Source organism: Falco cherrug, chromosome 2 (genome assembly GCF_023634085.1).
Source record: "Falco cherrug isolate bFalChe1 chromosome 2, bFalChe1.pri, whole genome shotgun sequence".
NCBI classification, from domain to species: domain Eukaryota; kingdom Metazoa; phylum Chordata; class Aves; order Falconiformes; family Falconidae; genus Falco; species Falco cherrug.
Window position 1 is genome coordinate 12023073 of NC_073698.1, and position 26651 is coordinate 12049723.

At 36.2% G+C, this 26651-nt stretch overlaps 1 protein-coding gene across 1 annotated transcript in view; it reads left to right on the forward strand.

Annotated features, from left to right (window-relative positions):
* The window catches only part of DEUP1 (deuterosome assembly protein 1), a 62224-nt gene extending 39774 nt beyond the window's left edge, over nt 1–22450 (forward strand). Inside the window, exons 8-14 of the mRNA XM_055701664.1 lie at nt 2199–2344; nt 2949–3054; nt 4618–4815; nt 5877–5963; nt 9050–9249; nt 15599–15899; nt 22280–22450. Coding sequence (XP_055557639.1) covers nt 2199–2344; nt 2949–3054; nt 4618–4815; nt 5877–5963; nt 9050–9249; nt 15599–15899; nt 22280–22450 — 1209 coding nt within the window. The remainder of the gene's footprint in view (nt 1–2198; nt 2345–2948; nt 3055–4617; nt 4816–5876; nt 5964–9049; nt 9250–15598; nt 15900–22279) is intronic.
* Nucleotides 22451–26651: the final 4201 nt, after the last annotated feature.

A 26651-nucleotide genomic window follows, 5' to 3' on the forward strand; every position in this document is an offset into this window, starting at 1 on the left:
TTTCTGAAGAAAGATAATCTATTTCTGTTTATAGACAACCTTGCAGAGTTTTAACTGCATAAGCAGTGTACGCTATAGGAATTAATGTATGTGGTGGAGGATGCTTTCAGGTGTTGGCCTGTGATGGTAATTGGTGAGTGATCCATCCCTGTCCTTATCTCCACCCACAAGCTTTTCATTATATTTTCTCTCCCCTGTCCAGCTGAGGAGGGGAAGTGATCGAGTGGCTCTAGTGGTCACCTGGCATCCAGCAAGGGTCAACCTACCACAAACAGCTTTGAGTAGAATTAGAACAGGAGCTGATCAGGAAATTTCTGAGACTCGCTTTTTGTATTGAACACGGTAAGCTAGTTGAAGCAAAACTTCACAGAAGAAAAGAGAGGATTTGGTAGTTTTCAGCTTGAAACAAACTATTAAAAAGTTATATTGAATTAGATATTTTCTAAACTAAACTAGATGCAATAGATATTTTCTAAAATACTAAGTGGTACATATCTAAATTATTTTTTTAAGTGATGTGTGAAATTCTTTACTTGAAGTTCTGTTGCAGTTATTATTGCAGCTGCAGCTGCAGCTGCCGTTGTTGCTGCTATTATAATTCACAGAAGAAAATACAATTTATGTAAATATGTATGACTGCAGTCTGCCGCAGATTGTATGAGTTCTACCACACAGTTGTGCAGCATCCATTGCCCTTATCCACCCTAGAATGAAGTCAGAGGGATAACCCTCCCCCAAATTCATATATTATAAAATAATTGTGGCTATTTCTTCAATGTTGAAGTCATGAAGATGATCATAAGCAAGTCTTGCAGACAATTTTAACAGTTCATTAAGCTTTATTTCACTTCAATATGCCCAGACTTGCATTTCAGAGTTTAAAAAAGCTCTCTCAGCCTTAATTTAACAAAGGATAAGATGAATTAATCTATATATGCTATAAAAAACGCAAAAGCGCTTCATATCTGTCTTCAGCAGCCCATTCAGCCAGAGGAAAACCACAGGCTTCTTGGAAGGAAGGTCATTCACATATGAGGCTCTAAGGGAAATAAACCTTTGAAGTTCCTTGCTTGCGGTTTCATTTCTGGATTCCAGTTGTCTTTTGAAAGTTTAAAGGCTTTATTTTTGCTTTTAAACATGGAAACTATATTAAAATAAAATGAAGAAATTACCAAAAACGCTAGTGCTTTTAGTGTAATAATTTTAAAGGCAAAGGATCAACATCCTTAGGAAATCCTTTTTCTTTTTAATCTGGAACATGCTTTTGGATTTTGGGTGAGCGGAAATAAGTATTCTCTGGATATTGTTGTTGTTGTTGTTATTATTATTTATTATTATTATTATTATTATTATTGCAAGAATCTGATTATTATTGCTACTTTTGTTATTTGTGGGTTATATTTCCAAGTTATTTTCTTAATATGTTTTCAGTATATTTTGAGGGAATTCTGATTTTTTGGGGAATTTGGATGTTATGATGTGAAATGTATATGTATCTTCAGGTTGTCTATCACATTACCAATCAGAAATTAAAGGTAAAATAGAGCTAAGATTTGTGGTGTCCCTAAGAAAAATCTTGTTGTGACTGTTTGAAAACTTTGTGACTTTCATTTGAATAGGGAATTCACTCCATGCAGATAGAACTAGTTTTGGAGCACACACCTTATCTAAGTAGATATCTAGGTGTATCTGCTCCAAGCTTCTAGGCAGTGTTTAATGAAGACATGCTCCTAATCCTGCCTTTCTATAGCCTTGTAGTTTTCAAGCTTATAAATTTGGAAATGTTGTTAGGAAAATAGAAAATGAAGTTACTTATGGCCCTAATTCTTACATGTGAAGCATGCTTTAGGGTACAGAACCTGCTGAAACAAGCAAACTGTATTTTTGATGCATTTAGTAGAATAAAGAACTTCTGAATGATGTTTCCTAGGATAGTTTCAGAGACAGATGAATGGGTACATCACAAAAGCTAAAAAATATCCAGCATTTGATTTTTAGATGCCGTTTCTGGAGAAAGGAAGGAACTGACATGAAAGCAATGCCTTTTTCAGAAATGAAACTCAAAATAAAAGCATGTATGTCCTTTCATACAAATTATACCAGTATTGAAAATATATAATTATAATATAAAATTATAATACAGCATTTTGAGCTATCTAATTTTATTCAACTATTCGTATATTTGCTTGTTTCTTTAGAACATGGAGGCAGGCTTTTCAGAAATGAGAAGTGAGCTGCAGTCATGGGATGCTCTCTGGAGAAGGATACAACTGGAATGCCAACAGTTGCCTACAGAATTATTGAAAATCAGAGAGAATAAAGATATGCAGGAAATTCAAATAAAGTATGCATTAATAAGTACTTCTGAGCTACTAACTTCTTTCATATATTTGATTTAAGTTAAGTCTGTTTAATAAAATACTCTGGAGTCAAATGCCAGTTTCTAAACAATTTTAGAATAAACATTTTCATTGGCAATTATATATGAAGAGATTGCAGGCAGTAGGTGCTGGCTCTGTTAAAAAGCTTTAATGCTGCTCAGATACTTGCAAATCAATGCATTTCTATTTGTATGTTTACAGTCTCTTTCATTTTCTTGGCATTAAAATACTTTGGAAGTAGTGTGATTGAGATTTTCCCTAACCTCCTTTGCGTAAAACATTAATCTTTTTATGATTTATCTAATCTACTGTAGCTCTTTGAGATTATATGAAATACCAGTCTACAGGAGACATCAGGATTCTTTCTGCACGCATTTGCATTGTCCTTAATCTCTAGAAAACTCTCAAGATCCAATCTCGTTTAGGCCAAATCTATGGTTGTTTTGTGGGGTTTTTTTCATCAGCAAGCAAGCAAGTCTTCCACAGTTTAAAACTGTGGAGAGGATACTGTAAGGTAAAGGTTATGGAATGTTCTTATTTCGTGTTTTGTTTATGTCTTATTTAAAGGCATCAGTCATCTTGTGTACAATTTACTGAGCAACCAGAAAATAAAAACACTGAGTTATTACTATTGGCACAAAGCCAAGGACACCAACAAGAAGAGCTAAACAAGGTATTTCATATTATTAAGTATTTCCAGATCTGAGCTGCAAAATAGCATTCACAGAAGAGAGCAAAGTACTGACCTTGGGTATGTACATACACAAAAGAGAGCAGGAGGATAAGTTGTGCGTTTAGGAGAGCATGAAATTTTCATACATGAAAAAGTTTTCATATATGGTTACATTTCCAGAGGTAGTTGTACAGCTGTAAAATTGACATTCTGCTTCTGTGCACTAACAGAGCTAGCTATTTCATTGAAATAATGGAAGAGACCAAGCCTAAGCTTCACTGTGATTCAGATAAAACCATGCAAGTAATAAATTCTCCAAGGCTATGAGTAATTAATAGGCTATAAGAAGTAAGTAGTAGTTTGTAGGTGGTCTTAGATGTAAGATATACTAATGGATCAACTGATACAAGTCACTATGGCAGGTACCCACACAAGGCTAAGCTTAATCAGTCACCTGCTGCACAGTCTAAGGCAGTGTTGTTTAATTTGAACGATGCATCACATTGCATTACATATTTCAGAAGTGCTGTGTGCAAGCAGTAATGTCATGGCACTGTGGAATGGCACATGGCTTGGCAGGCCAAAACACTTTGGGAGTAGAGGATGCTCAGAAATCCTCTTACAGGCATGTTGTGGTTTTGTTGAGTAGCAATGTAAGCAGGAATACCTCTGATTGGATGCAGGTGACTTGGATGCAGCAATTTTGGCACATGAGTCGTGATCTAGCTCTTAGGGTTTTTGCATCTACATGGATTTGTTTACAATTCTAGTATTTCTGTGTAGTTTGCATAAATAAAAATGAAATGCCATCTGTTACTGATTGTGTACAGTACTGCAAGCAATGATTGAAATGGGTTCAAAGGTTGTTATGCTGGGTTTTGTAGTTTTGTTTCTTACCTAATAAAAAAATCTATCGGTACTAAATTGTTGGTTATAGTAGAAAGATTATGAAAACGATCTTTGTGTTGGTTCTTTGGAGAGCTCTGCACAGGAGATAGTGCAGAAAGCCTGACTTTGAATTTTATATATAATGACAGGAAAAATTCTCATGAAGTGATTTACCATATATACTTTTTATTTCTAATATAGTTTCTAATTAAAGAGTCTCTACATTGATGTATTTATATTGCTTCTAAGTTAATTTAGGCTGCATTAAACTTATTTTAAACCTGAATTAATTTAGGAGCAATATAAATAAATTAGGTTTATTGAATGGCTATTTCCTTGGATATTCTTTGCCATAAATTCCAATTCCTAAAATTAACATTATTTTTATTACATTATTTAAAAATATTAATTTAAATGCCTTGTATTTTGTTCATTTCTAATATTAAATAGGCAAATGAAAGCACAAGGGAAGGGTTGCAAAAAGATGTAAATATAAGTAAAGCTATGTGCACTGACTCATTAAGACATTTTATTATAAAATCTCAAAAATTTCTGATTCTGTTAGAAGAGTTGGTGCCTTGGAAGCAACACCAAAAGAAGTCGCTGATATGTAGCAAGTGATGCAATCATATTTACTGCACCACATTTTTTCTTTTTGAAACATATTTGCTACAGATAAGAAACCATGTTTATCAAGAGGAGCAGTCCCATTGCTCTGAGCAGGAAAGAATGAAGACAGAAATCTCTGACCTGACAGAAGAGCTTCATCAAAAGGAGATCACTATAGCAACTATCATGGAGAAAGCTAGTCTTCTGGAAAGACAGTTAAAAATGGAGTTAGAGATAAAAGACAAATTGCTAACAAAACAACAGGTATGCAAGCAGGAAAAACCAGCCTAGATCATTTTACTCCACACTATTGATAATGACATACATTATCTGTGAAAAAGGACATTTACATTTCTTGCTGTAGTTTTCATCAGCAGTGCTGTAATATCTGTGAAGTATTACTAAAACAGCCAAATTGATACTGGAACAAGAAAGCACCAGTAAATGTCAATTGTAAATCTAAATTGCAGTTCATTCAGACCATCAAATGTAGTTACCATTTTAACATGCAAAAGATCTTGAAAACTTCCAGTTTGTTGTTAATATATGCGCTTCTTTATCATTAGAACCATTTATTAGATCATCTAGAACGTTTCCTAATTTTTCAGGTTTTTTTAAAGCTTTTCCAAGAACGTTACAAATCTGCTTAGAAAATTCTGGTAATTTTAAAGCTGAAAACTGTCAGATACCAGTCTTTTAATGGCAAATTTGTTTTAAAAACAAATGTTATCTTCATTTCTTAATTTTGTAAATCAAATATGAAAACCTTCATATTGAGAGGTTTCAGGGTATCTCTGGGTTTTCTGAGAGGGTCACTGCATATTAAAAATTGTGATCTATTTAATACTTTTAATAGGAAAGTTGGTGTGGGAAAATGAGAGACATCTTCTAGTGTGTGACACTCTTTACCAGGCCATATTCCCTACTGTATCACTAAGAGTGGATATTGTTCCTAGGCTTCATGACTAGGATTTCGTCCAGTTTCAGTGGACTGAAAAATCTGTCCCTCTTTGCATCTCATAATTGCATGTGATGTGAACTCTTATTTTCCTAAGTAACTACTTCTTTCAAAAATGTAAATAAAATCAGAGGCATTGCAGTTCTATATCTTGTATAGATTGTTTAAGACTTCTTTTTGCTTTAGTATTGCTGTTTTTGAAAAAAAAGTATTATAGTTAGTTTCAGAATTTTTAATGTATATTTTGTAAAATTAAAATTTTATACATATATTATATATACATATAAAATTACCTATACATACTCAGTGTTAATTCAAGCTAACAGTAACATTCTTGTATTTAACTAAGAATTTAATCTTTTCCTAGTTATTGGATTTCCGATACAAAGTTATCAAATCTGAAAACACACGTTTGAAAGCGATGGTAGAAAACCAGGAGTGTAAAAGTTGCATGGTAATTTTTTTAATCTTTACAATATACAGATTAGTTATTTATATGTATTTTCAATGTAGATTGAGATCATGGCAGATTTAGAGATTTCTGGCTTGCGTAAAATAAATAAAATAAGGTGCATGACATAACCAAAACCACATGGTATTCACACACAGCCTGAAGATGGGTATAGCTGGGAATAATTCTGACTTTAATCATAGTAAACTAGAAGTAAGCTAAATTTTTCAGTAACTGTCTAGACACTAAACAGGTTTTGGGAGCCTATTTTTTGTAAGTGATGTCACTTATTTTAGAAAATACTTATTTTTAAATCATCTTCATTCTCAAAGATACAATAATATGTCCCCTTTTTACTATTTCACCTCTTTGTTCATACGATATTTAAACAGAAGTGTAAAAAAATATTTATTTTGGCCCCACCCATCTTATTTTCAGAGTTTAGTATTTATTTTTCTCCAAACAAGGGATTTTTAAAGTTTAATTCATAAAAAATGTGCCATACTATCATGTAGATCTATAGTTTATACAGATATAATAAATATTATATATGTTGATTTCCACGAGAAGCTTCAAAACATTCCCTGCTTACAGAATATCTGCAGTTACTGTATCTACCACTAGAAAAAACACTGGAATGTTGCTTGTAAATACATCTCTGGGGGATTTGTAGCCAGTTAATTGTCTTACTGTAGACTGAGAAATGCATGAAAAAATGTCACATTTTTCCACACCCTTAAAATAGCATATATGTCTATCAGTGATGTATTACCTAGATATACATATACACTATTATGTGTGCATATATATATGTGTACATATGATACATTATTGTGGAAACATAGATGGATGTGTGTATGCATGTGTAGCTCTTCTCTACAGTGATATTGTTCATGAAGACTGAGAAGAGCAGAGCTGTCTGACAAGAATCCTTGTACATATCACGTGTTTGTTGAATTTTAACTGTAAAATCCAGTTACTATTTATACCAAGGTCACTACATATACCAAGGTGTTTGTGGACTTAATAATTCTTTCCTACTTTACTAATTATTGTGAGGATCTAAATGTTGACAGATTGTCAGACATTTTATATTGAGATTGAAGGGACCAGAGAGCTTTTTACAGATGTGTTTGTACAGTACAGCAGAGCACAGATCCCTCAAACTAATACCAGCCTAAGTCAGTGTGGTGTAATGGATCATCAGGCAGGGTTACTTGTTTAGATTTCAAAAACAATGTAGCTGTGCCAGCTCAGTTTTAGGGTTCATGCCATTATAACTGTACTGCTCATTCTAGAGCTATTAGTGGTAAGGTGACTTAGCACTATCCTTCTTCCTGTGTTCTGCCCCTCATTTCCACTTGGGAGACATAGCTGAGCCTCCTCCTCCCATCCTTGCACAAAATATTTAATTTTCTTATACTTTCTGGCACTTCCATGCCAGCTTGGCTCATAAATGTCCCCTAAAACTAGCTAAGGAAGGCAAGGTTTACAGGAAGAGGTGACATCAGACCAGTCAGTGCAAGCAATAGACAAGCTTTCAGGTGCAGGAGCCCAGTTGTGCTAGCAGTATACTGAGAACCAAATGATTAATAATGATGAGTTACTGGGTTCCTGTGGTGAGTTGACCTTGGCTGGATTCCAGGTGCCCACCAAGCCGCTCTATCACTCCCCTCCCCAGCAAAACAGGGAGGGAGAAAATACGATGGAAAAAAACCCTTGTGGGTCAAGGTAAAGGCAGTTTAATGAAGCAATAGCAAAATTCATGCACACAGAAGTGAAGGAAAGATGTTATTCTCTACTTCCCATCAGCAGGCGATACTTGGCCACTTCCAGGGAAGCAGGGCTTCAGTACACATACTGGCTGTTCCAGAAGATAAACATTGTAAATAACAAATGCCCCTCCTCCCCCACCCCCCCCCACCCCCTTTCTCTTAGCTTTTATATCTGAGCAGGTGTCATATGGTACGGAATATCCCTTTGGTCACTTCGGGTGAGCTGGCCTGGCTATGTCCCCTCCCAAGATCTTGCCCACCCCCAGCCTACTGGTGAGGGGGGAAGGCTGGAGAGACAGCCTTGGTGCTGTGAGCAGTGCTGGGCAGTGGCCGGAGCACTGGCGTGTTATCACCCCTTTCTAGCTACCGGTACAAGCACAGCACTATGAGGGATGCTGTGGGGCTCAGCCAGACCCAGTACGGTTCCAAAACAATAAGGTAAATCTAGAAATATAGGAAAGCACAACTTAATCTTTTGAGAATTTTCTGTTGATGACTGCATACTGTTATTGCAAATAAATTTACACAATGCAATGCAGTATTCTGCAGAGAGGTAGTTCCAAGTTAGCTAGCTCATGTGTGCAGCATAGGCTTCATGGAAAAAGTGATAGGACAAAAAAGGAATGGAATATCCTGGCTAGTCTACTTCCAGAGGTAATCTCCACCTTCCCCTTTTGATATCATAGTGGATGGACCTCTTTAGCCCCTGGTTGCAGTGCATGACTTGCTTGCGCTTTCAGCATTTTGACTTGTGTACTATGTGGGCTAACCCAACTGAGAAGCAGGGTTTAGTAACACAGATGGAGAGCCCTGTGCTAATGTGGCTTTACTTTACTGCTTCTGAAACAGAAGGTGACTGTATCTTCACACAGATATTAAATTGTGCCTGTAGACATACCCTGTATCCAGTATAGTAATGAACTTCTATGATTTTTCTTGTTATTTTTGGTGGAATTGTTACTGGAGGGAGCAATACAGTCTGTAGCTATAGCTGTTATGGTTGCTTTTATGTCATGAGTTTTACAAAGCAAGAGATGAATTTACAACAATAATATTTTGAATGCATGTTAGTTGAGAAATTTTAATTTGTTTTATTGTGTTATACAGGCTGTTATCCCTTCTCTCCCATTTATCCACAGTGGTTTTTTTCTGGAGGCAATTCTCTTGGTTTGCTCTAAGTGCTGCATGATTATATAGGGTAGCTAGGCCTTTCTTTAACATAGAACATTGTTTTGTGTTTGCTTGTTAAAAATCCTAACATCCATTTATTGTGGAAAAAATAACTATTTATGATGGGTTTATCTCCTTTCACAGAGTACAGATTTATCTAACAAAGAACATGGAAATTTCACAGCTTCCATTCACAAACTGGAACATGAGAATGTAAGATTACAAAATAGTATTGTTAAACTACAAAATGACACAGAAACATCAATACTGGGTCACATGGATACAATTGGAGAAACAGAGCACAGCTACCAAACCAATTCAAAGATGCAAGAAAAGGAAGAAAGGTAATATTTAGAATGTACACATATATGAAACTTCCTGTAAGTTTTTTGGAAGCATCTAACTGGGCCAAACTATTCAGGTTTTTTCTGTTTCAATTCATTCAGAACTCCCACCAACATAAATATCAGACTTAAGTATATTTGTAAGAATTTCCTACATTTTTCTGAGTGGCTAATTGAATCTGGCAATGAATGAAGTCCCAGAAATGTTGTATCATTATTTTAGTATTTGTCACACGAAACAACTTTAAAAACTTTTTATGTGCTGTTTAAGTTATTCTTAGTTCCAGGTTTTGCAAAACAGGACAGAATGTATTTTTACTGCCAAATAAAAACAAGACAAGGAAAGAATATAAAAACCAACATGAGAGGTAAACTGCTCCACAGGAGGTTACCTTAATAAGCAGTTTGAACTACAACCCCTGCTGATAAGCTTTGTGTCCTGCCAGTTTAATTTGTTGGAAGTTTCATTAAATGTATTTTAATGCTTTGTCTAGTTTTGGTGTTCTTGGGTGACCTGATTTTTAAAAGGAACATAATTTCAGATGCCCTGAATAAATCATTACTGCAATGAAGTCCTTGTTAGGGAAAAATAATGAGACTTAAGAATACTCAGATTCATAGAAAACATAGTGATGACTTCCTGCTTATTTCCCTGTATACAGTGAAGCACTGAATTACCTTCAAACATGTTATAATCATGGCATTGCAGGCATAAAAAGAAAATTAAACTCCCTGCTAAACAATATTTCACAGTAGAAGAGAATAAAAATTAATAGAAGCTAAATGTTTTGATCATTTATAATAAAGATCTTACATGACAGCACTGATGTAAAACAGTGAAGCAAAGTTTAAATAATGGGAGCCAGAATTGTACAGGTTAAGATTTCAAACTCATACATTTAGTCTTTGGCAAAATTTAAAGTAATTTTCTTTCCACAAAATAGAAAAATATCCTGTTACATGTAGCTACATTCCTGCCTAAAATTTCCTTTTAAATATGATGTTTAGTGTTGAAGGTAGTATTCATGTCTATGTAAAAAAAAAAAAATAAAAATATATATATATAAAAAACATGTATGTACATATATATGCATAACATAATACACACATATATAAATGCAAGTGGCAGATATGGCTGTTCTACTAAGTTTCAAATTATGTTGAAGATCTTGCTGAAACAAATATTTACAGACCAAGATACAGACTATTCTGCACCTGTAGGTCTCATAATTTCATCAAAAATTGGTCAGCACAATTTTTGCTTATGCTTCCACTCTTCTTAAATGAGAAAAAGTAAGATTTGTTTCCCATTTTCTCAGGAATTACACTTGCTGTACATGAGGAAATTTCATTGATGAGATTTTAAGTCTATGAGACAATAGAACTATGCAGGTAATTTGCAGGAGTTTGATTTCATAGCAATTGAAGACCAAAATTAAACCAAAACTGGGAGAAAGAAACCTGCAAGAGCTAAGCTTTCTCACAACCACACTACTGAACACAATTTAATTTATTATTCTAATTAATCTGATTAAACAGTCATATTGAGCTTGGTTTTCAGGATCCAAAACATGCATTTGATTTCCTAAATGAAAAGCTATTCAGCTAAATAAATGCATACACAGATTTCAAAAGACATGCAAATTCCACGTGTACTGTAGATACACACCAGCCAGCCAGTCTTTTCAAGAGTGGGCCCTCTTTACACTATCATTTCTCTGTTCCCAAACAGGGGACTACCTCAAGAATTTCTCAGAAAACTGAAATTAAATATTCAACCACAAATGTATGCAGATAAACCAGGCAATTGATGCTGGTTGAGTTAAACTCTGGGGTATGTTTTATTTTATTGTGAGCATAAACCATGTTACTTCTGTTTTAATTTGCAGTTCTGTTTCCATGGTAATTATGGCACTGGAGAAAGGGCACAAAGACTTATTTTACATAGTAAAAAATTAGAAAACAGTGTTTGTGCATGGGGGTATGTGTGTGTGTTTAAAATAGTAATTTTCAGAAGCTGTACTATTTGTTTTTCCTATTTGTATTCAAAAACCTAGAAAAGTTTGCACAAAGTAAAAAAACCTCTTTAACCAAGTATATTCTATAATATTTTTCAGTCATGTCATACAATCAGTACTAGAATCCTAAGCATGGGCACTGCCATTAGGTAGATAGGAGACCTCTAGAGAAAATACAGGAAATTGCAGGAAATTATATTGGCAATTTAGAAAGAGGTATGATTTCTTCTTCTTTCAGTATACAGGGAATTTCTAAATATTACAAACCTAAGATATGTGGGAGCAGCGTCTTTTTGCTAAGAAGGACTGTGACCCCATCCTGCTTATAACCACTTTAATTGATTGCTGTTCTCATATATGATAATTGACTTACTACTAATTGCCATTTACATAAGCTTTCCCCACCCTCAAGATTTCATTCCTTTATTTAGACCGTGGACGCATACAGTTGACTTAAATTTTTTCATCAGTGAAGAGGGCTTTCTCTGATGAAACTGGTATCTTTAGCCTGTTTCATCCAAAATTAAAACATGCGTGTGAGTTCCCAAAAGAAAGGCTATTAACTTACCATAAAAATATACACAAAATAGGTGACTGGTCAAGCTGAAGTGCACTTTTACCATGTGGCAAAAGCGAGGGGTAAAGGCTAGGAATAAATGCCTGCTGAAGTAGCTGGGGTTTGCTCAAAGGACCTGTGTTGACAGTGAAATATCTATCTTAAAGAGGTTTTTGCTACACTTTGGAGGTCACACAGTCATAGCCATACTCACCACTGTATCAGTTACTGCAATAGATAAACTGGAAACAGTGAAAACAATCTCTTCAGGAAAATACTTTTAAACCATTTTTAAAATCAAGCTAGCAGTTACACTTGCAAGGTAAAAGCAACAACACGAATTCTGAAGACATTCTGGTCATTAAAAATCTGTTGGTTTCTTTCTCAAGACGAGGTATGTCAACCAGCACAAGCTGTGTTAGGAATTTGTTTTGCACCACTGAAGTCATTGATCGCATAGGGACCAGGTTGATTTTACATAAGAGTCTGAAAAAATCGATCCTGTCTGTATAAATTCCCTTTGCGAGGACATTGTTCTTTCACTTCTTGTTCCACATGTCTCCATGTCAACAGTGATACTATTTTTGTGAAGTATGTGTATATGTTAAATACTCTATGACAGTAAAACCACTGAAAGCATAAGTTATTCAGCTGCTGTTATAGTGTATTTTCATTGCCAGTGCTAACAAATGGACATTTTTTTACAAATTCGCAGATACTTGCTTAACTTACATTTGTATTCAAAGTAGAACTCGGTTCTTAGATATTATTTTGCACTGAACTGGCAGAAATTTAAACCCCAACTGTGAAATCTGTCTGAAGTGAAGGCATAGCATTCATATCAAAGCACCTAAATGTAAGTGTCGTGTTTTTCCAAGATAGCAAACAGCCCCAGCAATCCTGTGAATGACAGTAGGAAGTGGAGTTCCTTTAAGAAATTGGTCCTTTTTTGGAGGGGGGCATCTGGTTTTCCTATCTAAAAGCTACCATAACTGTAGGCACCCAAGTCTGAAAATTCTGGTCTTAGTGAAGTAAGCTATAACACAACAGTAATAACTGTTATTAAATACACAGAGAAGCAGTTCTGGGGGAAAAGAGCGCACAGATCACATAGACTTTACTGTGGGTTTACAGAGGAAATTACTTCCAAAAAGGTCAGAACAGAAGATGAAAAAAAATTGTGATTTTATTATTCATGCCACCTATCTGCAGTTGTGGCAGTTTTTTTCACAATATCCTTCATCCAAACGATAGATGGAATGGACTTTATGGGGGGTGGAGGGGGGGTGGCGAGGGGAAGTTTTATCTTGTGCCAAAGAGTAGAGTCTATTTATTTAAAGAGAAGCATGAAAGAAAGGAGAAAACTCTGCCCCCATAAAGGTAAATGGTAAACATTTTAGGTGCTGTAGAAAAATGGAAGGTTTGGTGAATATTCTCAGAGAGTTTTATGTTAGAATATATACTTAATAATATTATAGCACTGTGCTTACAATTTGCTTTCCTGTAGCATTCGGAGTATCTTAATCACTACTTCTTTTATAATCTGAGAAAAATATGTTCTTCATTAGTTCTCTGAGTTGTTCTGCACAGTCCATTTATGGACTACTCAGTTTCATGTTTCAGGGCCGTCATGGTTGAACCCAGCAGGCAGCTAAACACCACATAGCTGTTCACTCCCTGCCCTGCAGTGGGATGAGGGATAGAATAGGCAAAAAACCCTGTAAAATTCATGGGTTGAGATAAAGACAGTTAATAGGACAGAACAGGAAGTGAAAATCATCATCATCATCATCATCATAATGATAAAAGAATCAGAATATACAAAACAAGTGATGCACAATCCAGTTGCTCACTGCTTGTTAACTGATGTCCAGACAATTCACAAGCAGCAGCCCCTGGCCAGCTTTCCCTCTAATTTATATGCTGAGCATGATGCCATATGTTACGGGATATCCCTTTGGTCAGCGGGGTCTCCTGTCCCAGCTGTTTCCCCTACCAACATCTTGTGCACCCCCAGCCTACTCACTGGTGGGATGGAGTGAGGAGCAGAAAAGGCCTTGACTCTGTATAAGCACTACTCAACAGCAACTAAAACATCCCTGAATTATCAACACTGTTCCCAGCACAAATCCAAAACAGAGCCCCATACCAGGTACTATGAAGAAAATTAACTGTATCCCAGCCAGAACCAGAGCACAAGGGGTTATGTGCAAGCAGATTCCGTTAAGACTGCACAGCCAGCCTCTACCAACACCAAGTATTTAAATTAAGATTAGAAAATGACAATGTAATCTTTCTGCAGAAAACACTGCCCTTTCCCTGTGCTTGGCAAAAAAAAAGTTCTTTTCCTTTGATCTCAGCAGCTTGAATATTTATAATAATTACATTTTAGTGGCAGATAATTTGATCTTTAAAAGCTTTTATAGCTGCATTTCAAATTAGTAAAGTGTTTTAGGATATTTGCAATGATAGGATCTTTTCAAACAGCTACCATATTTAAATATAGTAGTTACCTCCCAAGACTAAAATTTCAATTTTATCATAAGCACAGACCTCAGTACTATTGAAATTTTTACCTCAGTCAGAAATATCATAACATAAATGTAATAAAACCTGAAATATTTTTTTTTGCATGTTTTGGTATATAATACAAGTAAAGATGCAATTGAAAATTAGTCCAATTCAGCAGACATCTGGACAAGCTAGCCACAAAATTCTCTGCTTTTATAAACATGGCTTCAGAATTGTTCAGTTAACTGTCAGGAAAAGAAGATATTTTGAATGGGAAGAAAACAGCTTTCTTTTTAAGTTGCTGTTAACCAGAATAGTTTTTGCTTTACAGAACTACAAATGGATACAAATATATGCTTTCACATCCATTCTGATCACTGTTAAGTGGGATACAAGAGCTATGGAACATAATAATAAAATACTTTCAAATTCTTCTGTAAGTTTGAAGATTTCACTTACTGTTACAAAAGCCTGTTCTTGTACAATTGTTTTTAAAAAGTGTATTTCACAAATTGCTTTACTTCTCATATTAATCTCCAATATATTATCATTAAATCAGTGGCAAAATTAGTATTGCAGTAAAAATGCAGGATCAAAGATTCCTGCACTATTTTTGTATTTAACTTATTTAACTGTTTATTTTAAATTCCAGCTATTTGAATGTTGTTTTTAGGGTAGTATTACATGAAAATTAATTATCCAGCCACTAATAACAACTTTTGTTTCCCATCTAACGTACACTTTCATATTTCATTTCCTCTGTTTGTGTGGTTAAATTCACTTGAGCTCCTATTATACTATAAGCTAAGTTATCAAGACACAGGTGAAGAGTGCTTACATAGCTTCATCTACTGAAAAGCTGAAGGGATGATAAACTTCGGCAAAGGATGGGTTACAAATACTTAAGGATTATTGGTATCTTCAAATACCTGAAGTGAGTTTGTGTTTTAGCTCCTGTCCTGCCACAATTATATGGCAATGTTACTCAACTTAAACTCCAGTGAAAGGGTTAGTGTGATTTAGGTCACAGCTGAGGCAGGCAGGGAATGAACACTCAGACATTTACAGTAACATAGGTGGAAAGCTGATAAAGTGCTGCAATTTGGTAATCCTTAATCTTATGCCTATAGCTTGTGTGAAGCACTTTGAACAGCTAGGTAATAAAAAATGCATAAGCAAATAAAAAAAAACCCTCTTGGCTTTGCTGTGATAGCTTATAGTTTTAACTGCTTTTCATACTTTGATTTTTTTTTCTCTCTTTTAGAACTTTCCAAAAGAAAGATGCATGGGAAATGGAACATCAACAGACTGCTATGTTCATAGTCAGTGGATACCACAGAAACCATAGTCCCGCTTTGTATGGCCAAGGCAATATCACTTGTTCAAAAAGAGATAGCACTTCATCTTCTTATGCACTTCACAGAGGTTGTGAAAATAAAATAGTTTATAAATCTCTATTGCCACCACTGGGGCATCCTTCAGGCTTTGGTGAGCCATTTCCTGAAGAGGACAGAACAGGCAGCTTACTAAGCCCTGTTTACAATGCAGAAGAAATCAAATTATCAGTAAGTAACTATTTTCCTATAACACATATATTCTCAAAAATCCATCTGTGGACCAAATGCAGCCTTTGAGGAGCCAAAAATTAGATTGCTCTGGTTGTTATTATCAGTGTTTTTATACAGTGCCAGCCCAGCAAAAATGGAAATACCTTATCCTAACATAAATGCAGTTTTTGTGGAGAATGAACATCCCCTCCTGGGCCATATCTCTGTTCTAATAACAATGGTGATAATTACCTGCCATTATGTGACTGTGAGAGAAATTTCTACATTTTAGCTCATTGCCTTCTAAACTGGGTCACTGCTTCATATTGCCTTCTGTAAGGGCACTGTGCTTTAAATATATTTCCATAATGCCTGCAAACTTACTGCCTTAAGTGCTGTTAGACAAATCAAGTTTCTACGGCATTTGATTGATAGAACAAATTAGAGGAATTGCAGCAACTATTTTCTATGTGTTAGCTACTGTATTTGAAAAGGAACAGAAATTACAACTGCTGTAATTCTTATTTTTCTTGAAATGAAATAGTAATAGCATAGCATTCTTTCTTTCAGTCTTTGTAGGCTGGAGATTACCAACCTCCATGACAAGTGGGATAAATCCCACTTGCCTAAGGCAACTTCTTAGGAAAAACTGTCTGTAATTCTTTGATTTTAGATGTCTCTTTAAATTGGAGCTTTATCCTTTTTCTTAGTATCTTCTATTCATCCTTAGGCCTCCACTACAGGCCACTATTTTTTCCCACTTAAAAACTTAGCATTTATTTTCCAGACCTTCTTCCAAACCATGCAACCACATCATCATTGAATAATGGAACTAACAGATTAGTAAGGAATGGACTGTAGCCATCTCTGTGTCCAGCTGTGATAAGATACATGCAACTTTGTACCCAGGGGATCCTGAACTGTGGATGTGTAGCTGAGCCTGTAAAAAGGAAAGAGGGAAGAGGGAAGACTTTAGCATTTACTGGGGGAACCAACAGGCGATTTTCTTGCTACTCATCACCTTAAATAGGAGCAAAGAGGCATCATGATACCAACAATCATCTTCCAACAGTTTGTGGTTGTTGTATCCTGGTTCTGCTGTCCACTTCAGAAATGGACACACATCCTTTCCTATCAGAGATGTGGCTCCTGGAAGGTTGTCTCCATATTCCAGAATCTCACTGTAGATATGGAGCACCACAGTAACAGCCTGCCTGGGAAACAGGAATTGCAGTGCGGCCCTTCACTGACCAACGTCCCAGGAACTGTGTCCCAGTAGTTCAAGAACAGTGAAAACCACATAGTCCTGGGTGTTTGACCTCAATTCCTTTTTTAAAATTCTTACGCTTCACAGGAATTTTAAGTAAATGGCTTTTGGTTTCTCATGGCTTGAGAGTTTTCCTTTTTGAACTGCTAATTGTGAAAGGAATTGTTTGGAGTTTTTTTCAGGAGAATCTGATAAACACCAATTCTCATCCTTTTTTCTATCAGAAGTGTCAGATGAGACACCAGACCACAAAGCTTCTGTTTCCAGCCAGCCCAGGGAAAATGTCCATTCTAAGGCAGTTTTGCAAGCTGCAGGGAAACCATTTCCCAGCTGGCACTTAGGACAGGGTCGATGCCAAAACAGTTGACTAGATTGTGAGGAAAACACTTTCCAGCTGGTGTGTGGGCAAAGTACATAATGAAACTATTAAGCAAGGGATATTTTTTTGTACAGAGTCTAAGTCCAAAACAGTGGCATTGAACCAGGCACAAGTTCAGAAGATCACCAAAATTAAATCATCACTTGGATTGACATTGGATACCACAGTTTTAGTGCAGAGGTGATTCAACAGTCTGTTACTCTAGAGTTCTGTCTTCAAATGGAAAGCCATTGCATCAAGGAGAAAGAGGAGAAAAAACATAAAGTATGTTGTAAACCGGAGTTCTTTGACAGAGTTTTCAGGACTGACGTTTCACCTAAGTGAAATGTCCAGTATTTTCAGAACTTCTGAAGATGTTACAAGGCACCATTTTCCTGAAGAATATTTGTAGCACTAATTGAAAACATCAGAGTTGGAGGTGGTGTCCTGATATCAATATTATTCTGTTGGTATTTAGGGAAGAGAGAAAACATTCTTTAGGGTTTTGGACAAAGACATCTCTCCTTCCTGTAGAGAATCTTCAGACAACTTTAGTGAATGTCTCCACTGGAACCTCTGTCCTTTCATGTTCTTACTTAGATGTTACATGTGTAGTGAAAGTCAGTCTTGCCTTAGAGTAAACTAGGAAGCTCAGCTGGGATTCACTAGGAATTCCCATAACCCCAAAAATTCTTGTTTTGAGGCTTTCCAGATATAGGGAAGTACTTTTTCTCTGAACAGTACTTTGGGCTGTGCTCTCTTTCTGAGATGAACAATTTCAGAAGATGGCTGTGTAATCCTTCCCAGTCTCTGGGAAGACTATTCCATAGAATAGTCCAATGTCCAGTTTCAGAAAATAAACAAATAAATAACTAAATAAAATAGCCAATAAAATTATTTGCAGCTTCAGAATTCTCCATTTCTACACAATTTCTCCATTTCAGAACAAGCAGTTAGGTATATTGTGCTTTCCGATCTGGATCTTTAACTTCTAATCACAAATACCTTCTCATGTTTCTCTTCAGATGATGGACAGATGTTGTCTGTTCTTGCTTTCAAGGCTTGGAAAGACAAGAAAGACTTAAGCTGTAGCAAGGAAAATTTAAATCAGGCATTAGGCAACTTTCTAATATTAAGGATAGGAAACTGATTAATAAATAGATTGCAATGGAAATTTGTGGAAATTCTACCGCTGGACATTATTAGGAAGGATTTTGACAGTCTTGGTCGTATCCTGAGGCATGCTGTAGTCCATACCTCTCATTTTTAGGTATTACTACTACCTAGCTTATTAGATACTTAGGCCCTCTAAAAGTCTTCTTGTGTCACTTGGCAATTTCCTAGGCATGTCAATTTTGATCTTCATATATGAGCAGAAGCACGCTGAAGACAGGCATCTGTGCATACTGCCTACGATGTATTGCAGTGTAGGGTTAGAGGAAACGACTCCCAAGAGCCCCCAGATTTAATCACAGCGAGACTGAAAATAGCCAGGCCAATTTCTAGTCTTGGTGTTACAAGAACTTTCCTGGAAAGCAGAAGGGGCTAAACATGAGAAGACTTTAACACACTAGGATTTGACCACTAAATGTTAAAATACCACAAGTGTTAAAGCTTTCTTGCTGCCCTGTTGAAGATGCATCCAAGAATGCTGGTACAGCTCATGGGGCAAGAAAGAGATTAACTCTAGGCAAATTAATTAGGCAGTCTGTGAGAGAGAATAGACCTAGCTTCCTGAAGTGCTTCACCCCAGCAATTGAGTTAATTCATGAACACTTTGGGAAGTTCTTGCTTAAAGGGAAGACATATTTAGCACGTTTCATATGTGGAAATATGCATCTTTATCAGGTACACTCCCTCATTTCCAGTAAATGATGAGGCAAGAAAGTGGTTCTCATTACTGCTATACACCGAAGAAATATGGGCTCAGCTAACACTGTAGAAATGAAAAAGTAGAGTCCTTGTTTCTCAACTACCCAAACAAATTAGGTTGAAAGCTTACCAATGAACCTGTTTCTATCCAGCTCCAGTTAGAAAACTAAAAGATGTAAGTGTTATCTGAGAAGAAGAAATTCAAAACTAGGGACCATGAATCTCATCTGAGACATGGATTGAAGCAGTTTCTTTACGATAGCTCTTCCTCAGGCACTGAAAGTAAAGACAATAAAGAACATAGTGAAAGAACAGACCAGAGGCTTGGAAAGCAAAGCTTAGTTGCTAACAAGAAATGTTGCCTTTTAGATCTGTTGAAATACAACCTTCTCTCAGAGTGCATAAAACCCGTGCATTAGGGACCTATCTAAAATGATAGTGACGTCTGACCCTCGGGTAAGATGTAGGGAACATGATCTGCTTATTCTAAGTGATAAACATTCTTCTTTCAACTCTGAGGAAATTTAGAAAAGTCTCATTTGGAGTTTACAGTGTATTTGAAGAAAAAACACTGCAAAGTAAGCACCAGTTGAAGCAAAGGACACTAGCATTTTAGGAAGATAGCTTGATCGTAAGGCCAGTATATTTTTAATGGCAAGTCAGCAATTGTAAACATTGTTATAATGAATCTCTGACAATCTCTCATAACTTGATATAACATTTCTGAAGAATAGCACTCGTGTAAATCAGCTGCCCATATGGAAAAGCCTGATGTGACATTTTTTCTCTAGGTGATGAGACTTATTAAATTCATATTCAGATTCACATTTTCTCAGTTTCTTATACTTCTCACTGGAAGTATTTTATTTGCTCCTTATTGAATCAGTGATTTCAGAACTGGTATTCATAGGCTAAACACATGGTGATTCTTTAAGTTAAAGCCTCCAGATCCAAAGTCTTCTTCATAATACAAAAGTCATCTTCAAATACTTCAAAATAGTACTGCCAACTCTATTATTGAATCCAAATGTCACAAGGAGATATATTTGTGATCTAGCCCATGAAGGAATAAATGGGCATGTAGCCGTGGCAGTCAAAATCTCGGGAACAACTCTTCATATGAAAAAAATGATGATTCACTGATGGGAAATCACGCATGTATTTATGAGGAAAACCAGAAGGCAGGTGATCTCTCTCCAGAGTTTCTCAAACTTTGGAAGATGAACATTCTGTCTTATCCCTGCTAGTGCAGGTATTGATAGAAGAGTGTTGTGGCATGAAGTGACCTTTGGATTTCTTATTCATACATGGCAAAATAAATCATTTTTTCTTCCCTGCCCTGTTAAAACACTGATCTGGAGGGACTGAGAAAAGGAAGATTCTGCTTTATCTGTGAATTTCATTTAAGGAGGCCTTTGTATCAGGAAGCCTGTCTCACTCTAGAATGATGGTATCATATTCAGAATTTATTTTCAGCTATTGGTTACTTATTGTACTTCGAAAAGAAAAGGGGTTTCCTATAGAAAATCTCTAAATTTCATCTCAAGGTCTGCTGCAGAGTTTGAAAATAATAGTGTTTTAAAGCATTCCCCTATTTAGTATCTTTTGGCCTGAAAAGATGCTAAAGGGCAGTTTTAAACCATGCTGAAAGTAAAGACCAAATCTGTCTCTAGTTGCCGTGGAAATAGAGAATACCCCATTCTGATACAATGGAGCCTAGAATAAAAATCTACAGGTGTAATAGAATTGGCCTTTTCCACAAAACATTTGAATATTTAAATCATTTGAAGCCATTCCTATTTGATGTACTGACAGATTAACTCTCCTTTTTACATTCTAGGAAAAACAAAACCAGAGATTCTAGGCTAATAACTCAATCAGTTATTAAAACTATTTAACATATGGTTTAATTAAGATAGTAAATGTCAATCATCTTTCTCAATATATGATCATATAAAGACAGAAAATTATCTTTCTCTTACTCAGTATTACAGCTTCTATACTAAGTTCTTTTTCTCAGTCGACTCAAAAATTCATGTCATAAAATTGTATTTATAAAAATAACCATGGAATTTATTTAAACAAGCATAATATCTTTAGGCAAAGAAAAAATTTTTCTTTCTTTTAATAAAGACATTCCAATGAATGCATCTTAAGTATTAGCAAAAGAATTAACAAAAATTGCTGCTTAAAAATTTAGAGCTTGTTCCAGCAGAGACTCGCTTATGTCCTTTACTTTATACAACTCCACATCCCATGGCAACCATTTTAAGACCGATTTTGGAATGGTTTATGTCTCAGTCTACTAAACACTTGTTAAATGGGAAGAAGATTTTTCAGTGAACTACTTGCAGCAAATAAAATTTAGTACGTTCTCCACAATGTCAGGGCTTGAAGTTGATAGTACAGAAATGAGCATAGGTGTTCTTGCTTTCCTCAGAAAGCATCATATCACAGAAGCAGACAGCTAAAATTATACTAGGCAATCAGCAGTATCCAACACTAGTTATATTCTGTAATTCCAAAAACCAGATTATTGTCTTCTGTCCTTGTTTAAATCATACAAGTGACTAACATAACCTCTAGCTGATCCAAAGATTTTTGAGGTTCTGAAGCAGCTTAGCTCTGTCTATTGGGATATTTAAAGTTTTAATGGAAAATCTACATGCTAATGCTGTGAATATCACAGGTATTTAAAGATCAGGTTCACATTATGTCATTTAGGCATCTGAATGCCTTTAAAAATGTGTGCCCAAATTCATGTTTTCTTGGAGACATATAAAGCATCATAGTGTTAGTAGCTGCTACAGGTTAAGATGTTTTTCAAATCTAAAATTTGATAATGCAAACACATAGTACTTGCTGGTTTTTACTAACCATGATTTTCTATTCATTGCTCAGTCTCTCCCTGAGATGTCCTTCCTTGCAACAACAGAAAAGTTCCTTCAAGAGGAAGAGAAACATACAAGACAGTTTGAAGAACGTTTAAATTTGCACCTTGAAGAACTGCAAAGACATTCTGAAAATACTCTAAAAAAATATACCAGGATACAGCAAAGCAGGCATACTTAAGCCAGTTACACAATTAAGAAAATAAAACCAAGTAATCACCCATGAGTTTCTTAGAACTAAAATCTGCAACCAGCTGCTTAATGTATTTAGGCATATTGCCAATAGCATGTATTTTTAACACCAAGGATTCAGTAAGATAATCATTACCCTTCAGATTTAGGTATGTTGTAACATGACTATATTACAAAATATTTTTTTTTACAGTGCTGTAACAGAGTCTGTGCTGCACACAATTGAACTATGCAAAACCAACCTGTCTATTTTAGTGACGTACTTTCAATTCTGTGATGTACAGAGGGCTAATAAGTGGAATTATTCCCTTGAAAACATAATCAGCCAAGAGAAATTCTCTAGATTGCACAGAACAGGAATAATAGGGGCCTTTAGCCATGTCATAGCTCCTCGCACAAAGAGCTTATCTATGCTCTGGTTAATCTTGGCTATAGAAATAGCCCTTGGGACTCTTGAAATGAGAACATTTGAGCTCTTTCTTTCTTACATTCTAAGCCATGCAAGTCTGGGAAAGGAACACAAATAGACAAAGCACCTATTTTGAAACCACCCATATTGCCCCTTTTACCAGACCTATACACTTCAGGTGGGGCAGAGCCTGATCTCAGGTGCTTTATGTGTGTTACATTAATAATCTGCAATTTTTAAATCCTGTCTTCAAAAGCATCTGTTTTGGTATTGATGTTTTGATACTACGTTGGCTCATACTTTAGCTGCATTGGAGCAAGGTAAAGAACCTTTAACTTCAGACAGCTTGTGATCAGTCCTAGGTAAGGGCCTAAATTCTTTATATTTTTCCACAACAGAGGATCCATTATAAAACTCAGCAGAGTTAATTCAACTTCATGTGCTGAAAAACTGCATAATGTTGAGATTCCTTTTATTTGCAATTCATACTGAATTCTATTGCTGTGCAAGCGAAACAGAAATTACAGACAGTGTTGATGAACCACCAATTTCAGTGAAAGAGATACTGAAGAACTGCTTTCCAGCATATACTGTTGCCAACTTCCTGGAAAAATCTGGATAAAAATAATACCAGACTGCCAAACAGCTCCAGTTTGTGAATAAAAGAAGTCTCATTAATATTCAAGACCATAGCAAAAATGTAAATTGTTTTTGGAAGCTATATTTCCATTAAGACAAAATACACTACATCACACTTACACAAAATACCAAGATTTTAAATACCAGTTTGGCTTGGTTTGCAATAAAATGAGTAGTGAAAATGAGGCCATCAAAGAACCTTTTACAGGAAAATTCAGGAAAATTACTAGACTCAGCTGGAGGAACGAGGACTGAATGAAAAGATAATGGAAGGACATCAGAACAAACTAAATATATATACATCCTCAACTTAAGGGGAGATGCATCTGGGAATTTTAAAAGAACTAATGAAGAAATTTAGGAACCTCTGGAAATGAAGCTAAATTTTAAGCTGGGAAAGAGCTGTAGAAGCAAAAAGACAGCAAAATGTTGACTTTCAGAAGGGCAAAAGAAAAAAAAATATGGGATATTATTCAGTTAGCCAGATTTTTTTACCACTGCAAGATTTAAACATTCAACAAGACAGTATGCTCCAGATCTTCAAAGAAACAAATGTGTCTGAGTCCAGTCCAGGCCTGAGGATCCATCTCATGATACAGGTCTGTGTGATGATACAGAATAAATGAATGAAATTATCAAAAAATTATTTAAGATTTTTTTTTCTAAAGCTTTGTAAGATCTGGTCAAGCTATTTATTAACTTTGGCCAATGAAATAACAGAGTGAGTTTCAGCCTGACTTTTGTGTAACACCGTATGATATACGCCCCGTGAAAAGCACTGAAAGCTGCAAAGTACCTGTGTCTGAACAGCCTACTTGTTTACTGTTGCTTCCTGCTCAGAGCATATTATGCCACAAATGTACTGAGACAGTATGGATCAAAGTGCCATTTTTTTAACACATACTTACCTGAAAGGTCACGCTTCTCTTTGCTAGCCAAAATCAGCAAAAGTTGTCCATCTGACAATCCCCAATTTAATCGAGCCCACTGCTGCCAGAGTACAGTGGGAGCCACACTGCTGGTTCTGAATACCAGAAATAAGTAGGGAGAAATTTGACTGAACTGGTGAGAGGTTTCTGAAGGAAGATACATATTCCTGATGTTGTGCCAAAAATAGTTTGTACAACATGTACCGCATTTCAAGTTACTTGGAATTATGATGGACAGCAGAAATAATAAAGACTGAGAAATTATATACCTTATGAACCGGGACTGGAGGTGCATGTATATTGTCAAAAAATGAATAATCAGAAGGGTCCAAGGCTATTAATATCTGAAAGCACCTATAAAAATGAAAAAAAAAAGTATTATTAATTCTAAGTTCATTTGACAGGACAAGGTGCAATGGTCAAGAGCTACAGATTACCCAAAACACACAGAAAATTTCTATTCTACTTTGTGATTACCTGGACAATGGAAAATTGTTGTAAGCTGCTGGACTTCTTTTATGATTTTTCAAAGCTTTACAGAAAAGGAGTTTTTTTGGCTCCCAGTTGAAAGACTTGTTTTAAATAAAAAGAACAATGGTTCAGGCTGCCACCAGCTTTTTTCACTGAAGAAAAACAGAGGTCATGTTCACACAGTTGCCAACGTGTTTCATCGAGATACAATTTTGAAATAGTTGGTGGCATAAGAGCTGCCAGACCATTGTGTCTAATTCACTTCCCAGAACTTTGATGGTGCTGTCAGGGAAACAACAGCATCTGAACAGAAACATTTAGAAGTGGCTCACGTGACAGTTGGGTATTTAGTGCATTTTATTCCTACCATTTCTTACTGTCTTCTTTTTTGTATGGGAAATGCAGGAGTAAAAGAATGGGAGAGTGTCAGGCAGTGAGGACTCTGAACCATGCAGAGCGGAATGCAAACAGTAGCAGCAAAACACAGTGCCAAATGAACACAAAAATGGACAAACGCTATGAAAAATCACAGGCACAGCTTTCTTGCTTTTCCAATGGGTAGACTTCAACAATGGCTTTAGCTTACCCAGTCAAAGGCTAACAAATCTCTGCTTCGACAGATACTACAGAAAACGTCTAACCCCCCAGCCTCACTGTTCTGGCTTTATCATGTTATAACTGATTATAATTCCTAACTTAACAGTGGTACAATAGCGCACAGAATCAAGTCTGCCGCCACTTAATAATTCAAAAGTGGACTAACCACCACCAGTGGGAATGAGAAAGAAGTCATCAACAGAGACTGCTTAATGAGATGAGGCCCAGGTGATTTTACATCTATGGTATGTCGTACCAGTCATCAGCGGTTTATTTACACAGACAGCTCAGGTATGTGCTGAACTGCATCCAGACCTGCTGCTTTCTGCCCATGGGTCACGCAGAGATCAAACAGCTGGAAGGAGGCAGTGGGCACGGGGTGGGGGTGGGGGGTGGGGGGTGGGGGGGAAGTCCTTGGCCTGTATCATATGGATAATGGGATTACATTCCCATCGGGCTTTACAACCTACAATAGCCAATGATATCATTCACAATCACTTTTTTTTTTCCATTTAATTATATGCAAAATAGCTATCCACCAGATTTTACGCCAACTGCCTTGTGCTAGGGAAGGTTTCTTTTATTCTCAGACACAGCGGTCTGCTGAGAAAATGCTATGTTAAAGATTGTTCATAGCAGAGCTCATTTGAATTGGCCAAACCAATGTGGGAACTGTGTGTTGTTTTTTCCTCACTGCAGGGTGCAGGTCTCAAAGTTCACGGTGTTGGAGTTACTATTTAATCCCATGGACACCCTCAAACCATAAATAGGCTGCAGTGTAACGTACTGCATCTATGTTTCCACTAGTGGATTGAGCAATGCCCCTCCGCACTGATACACTGTGCTCCAGCGTCCCTTCCTAAACCAACAAACTGATCACTTTGTTCCTCTAATCTACTCTTAACCAAACTGCTACGGGCTTTGAAACAGATTATCAAGAATGTGTTTGCCCAGGTACCTGACCAGACCATGTTTGCTTGCCTAAACCATCCTGGCACTCAATTTCCTGTGACAGATGTAGGATTTACTTTACTTGATATGAATCCTTGTGCTATCCCAGATGGAGCAAGAAATCCTACAGAAGTCCTGGCCCTTGGTAATCCTACATTAGCACTGCAACAAGATATTTTTTTGGTTCAAACTTT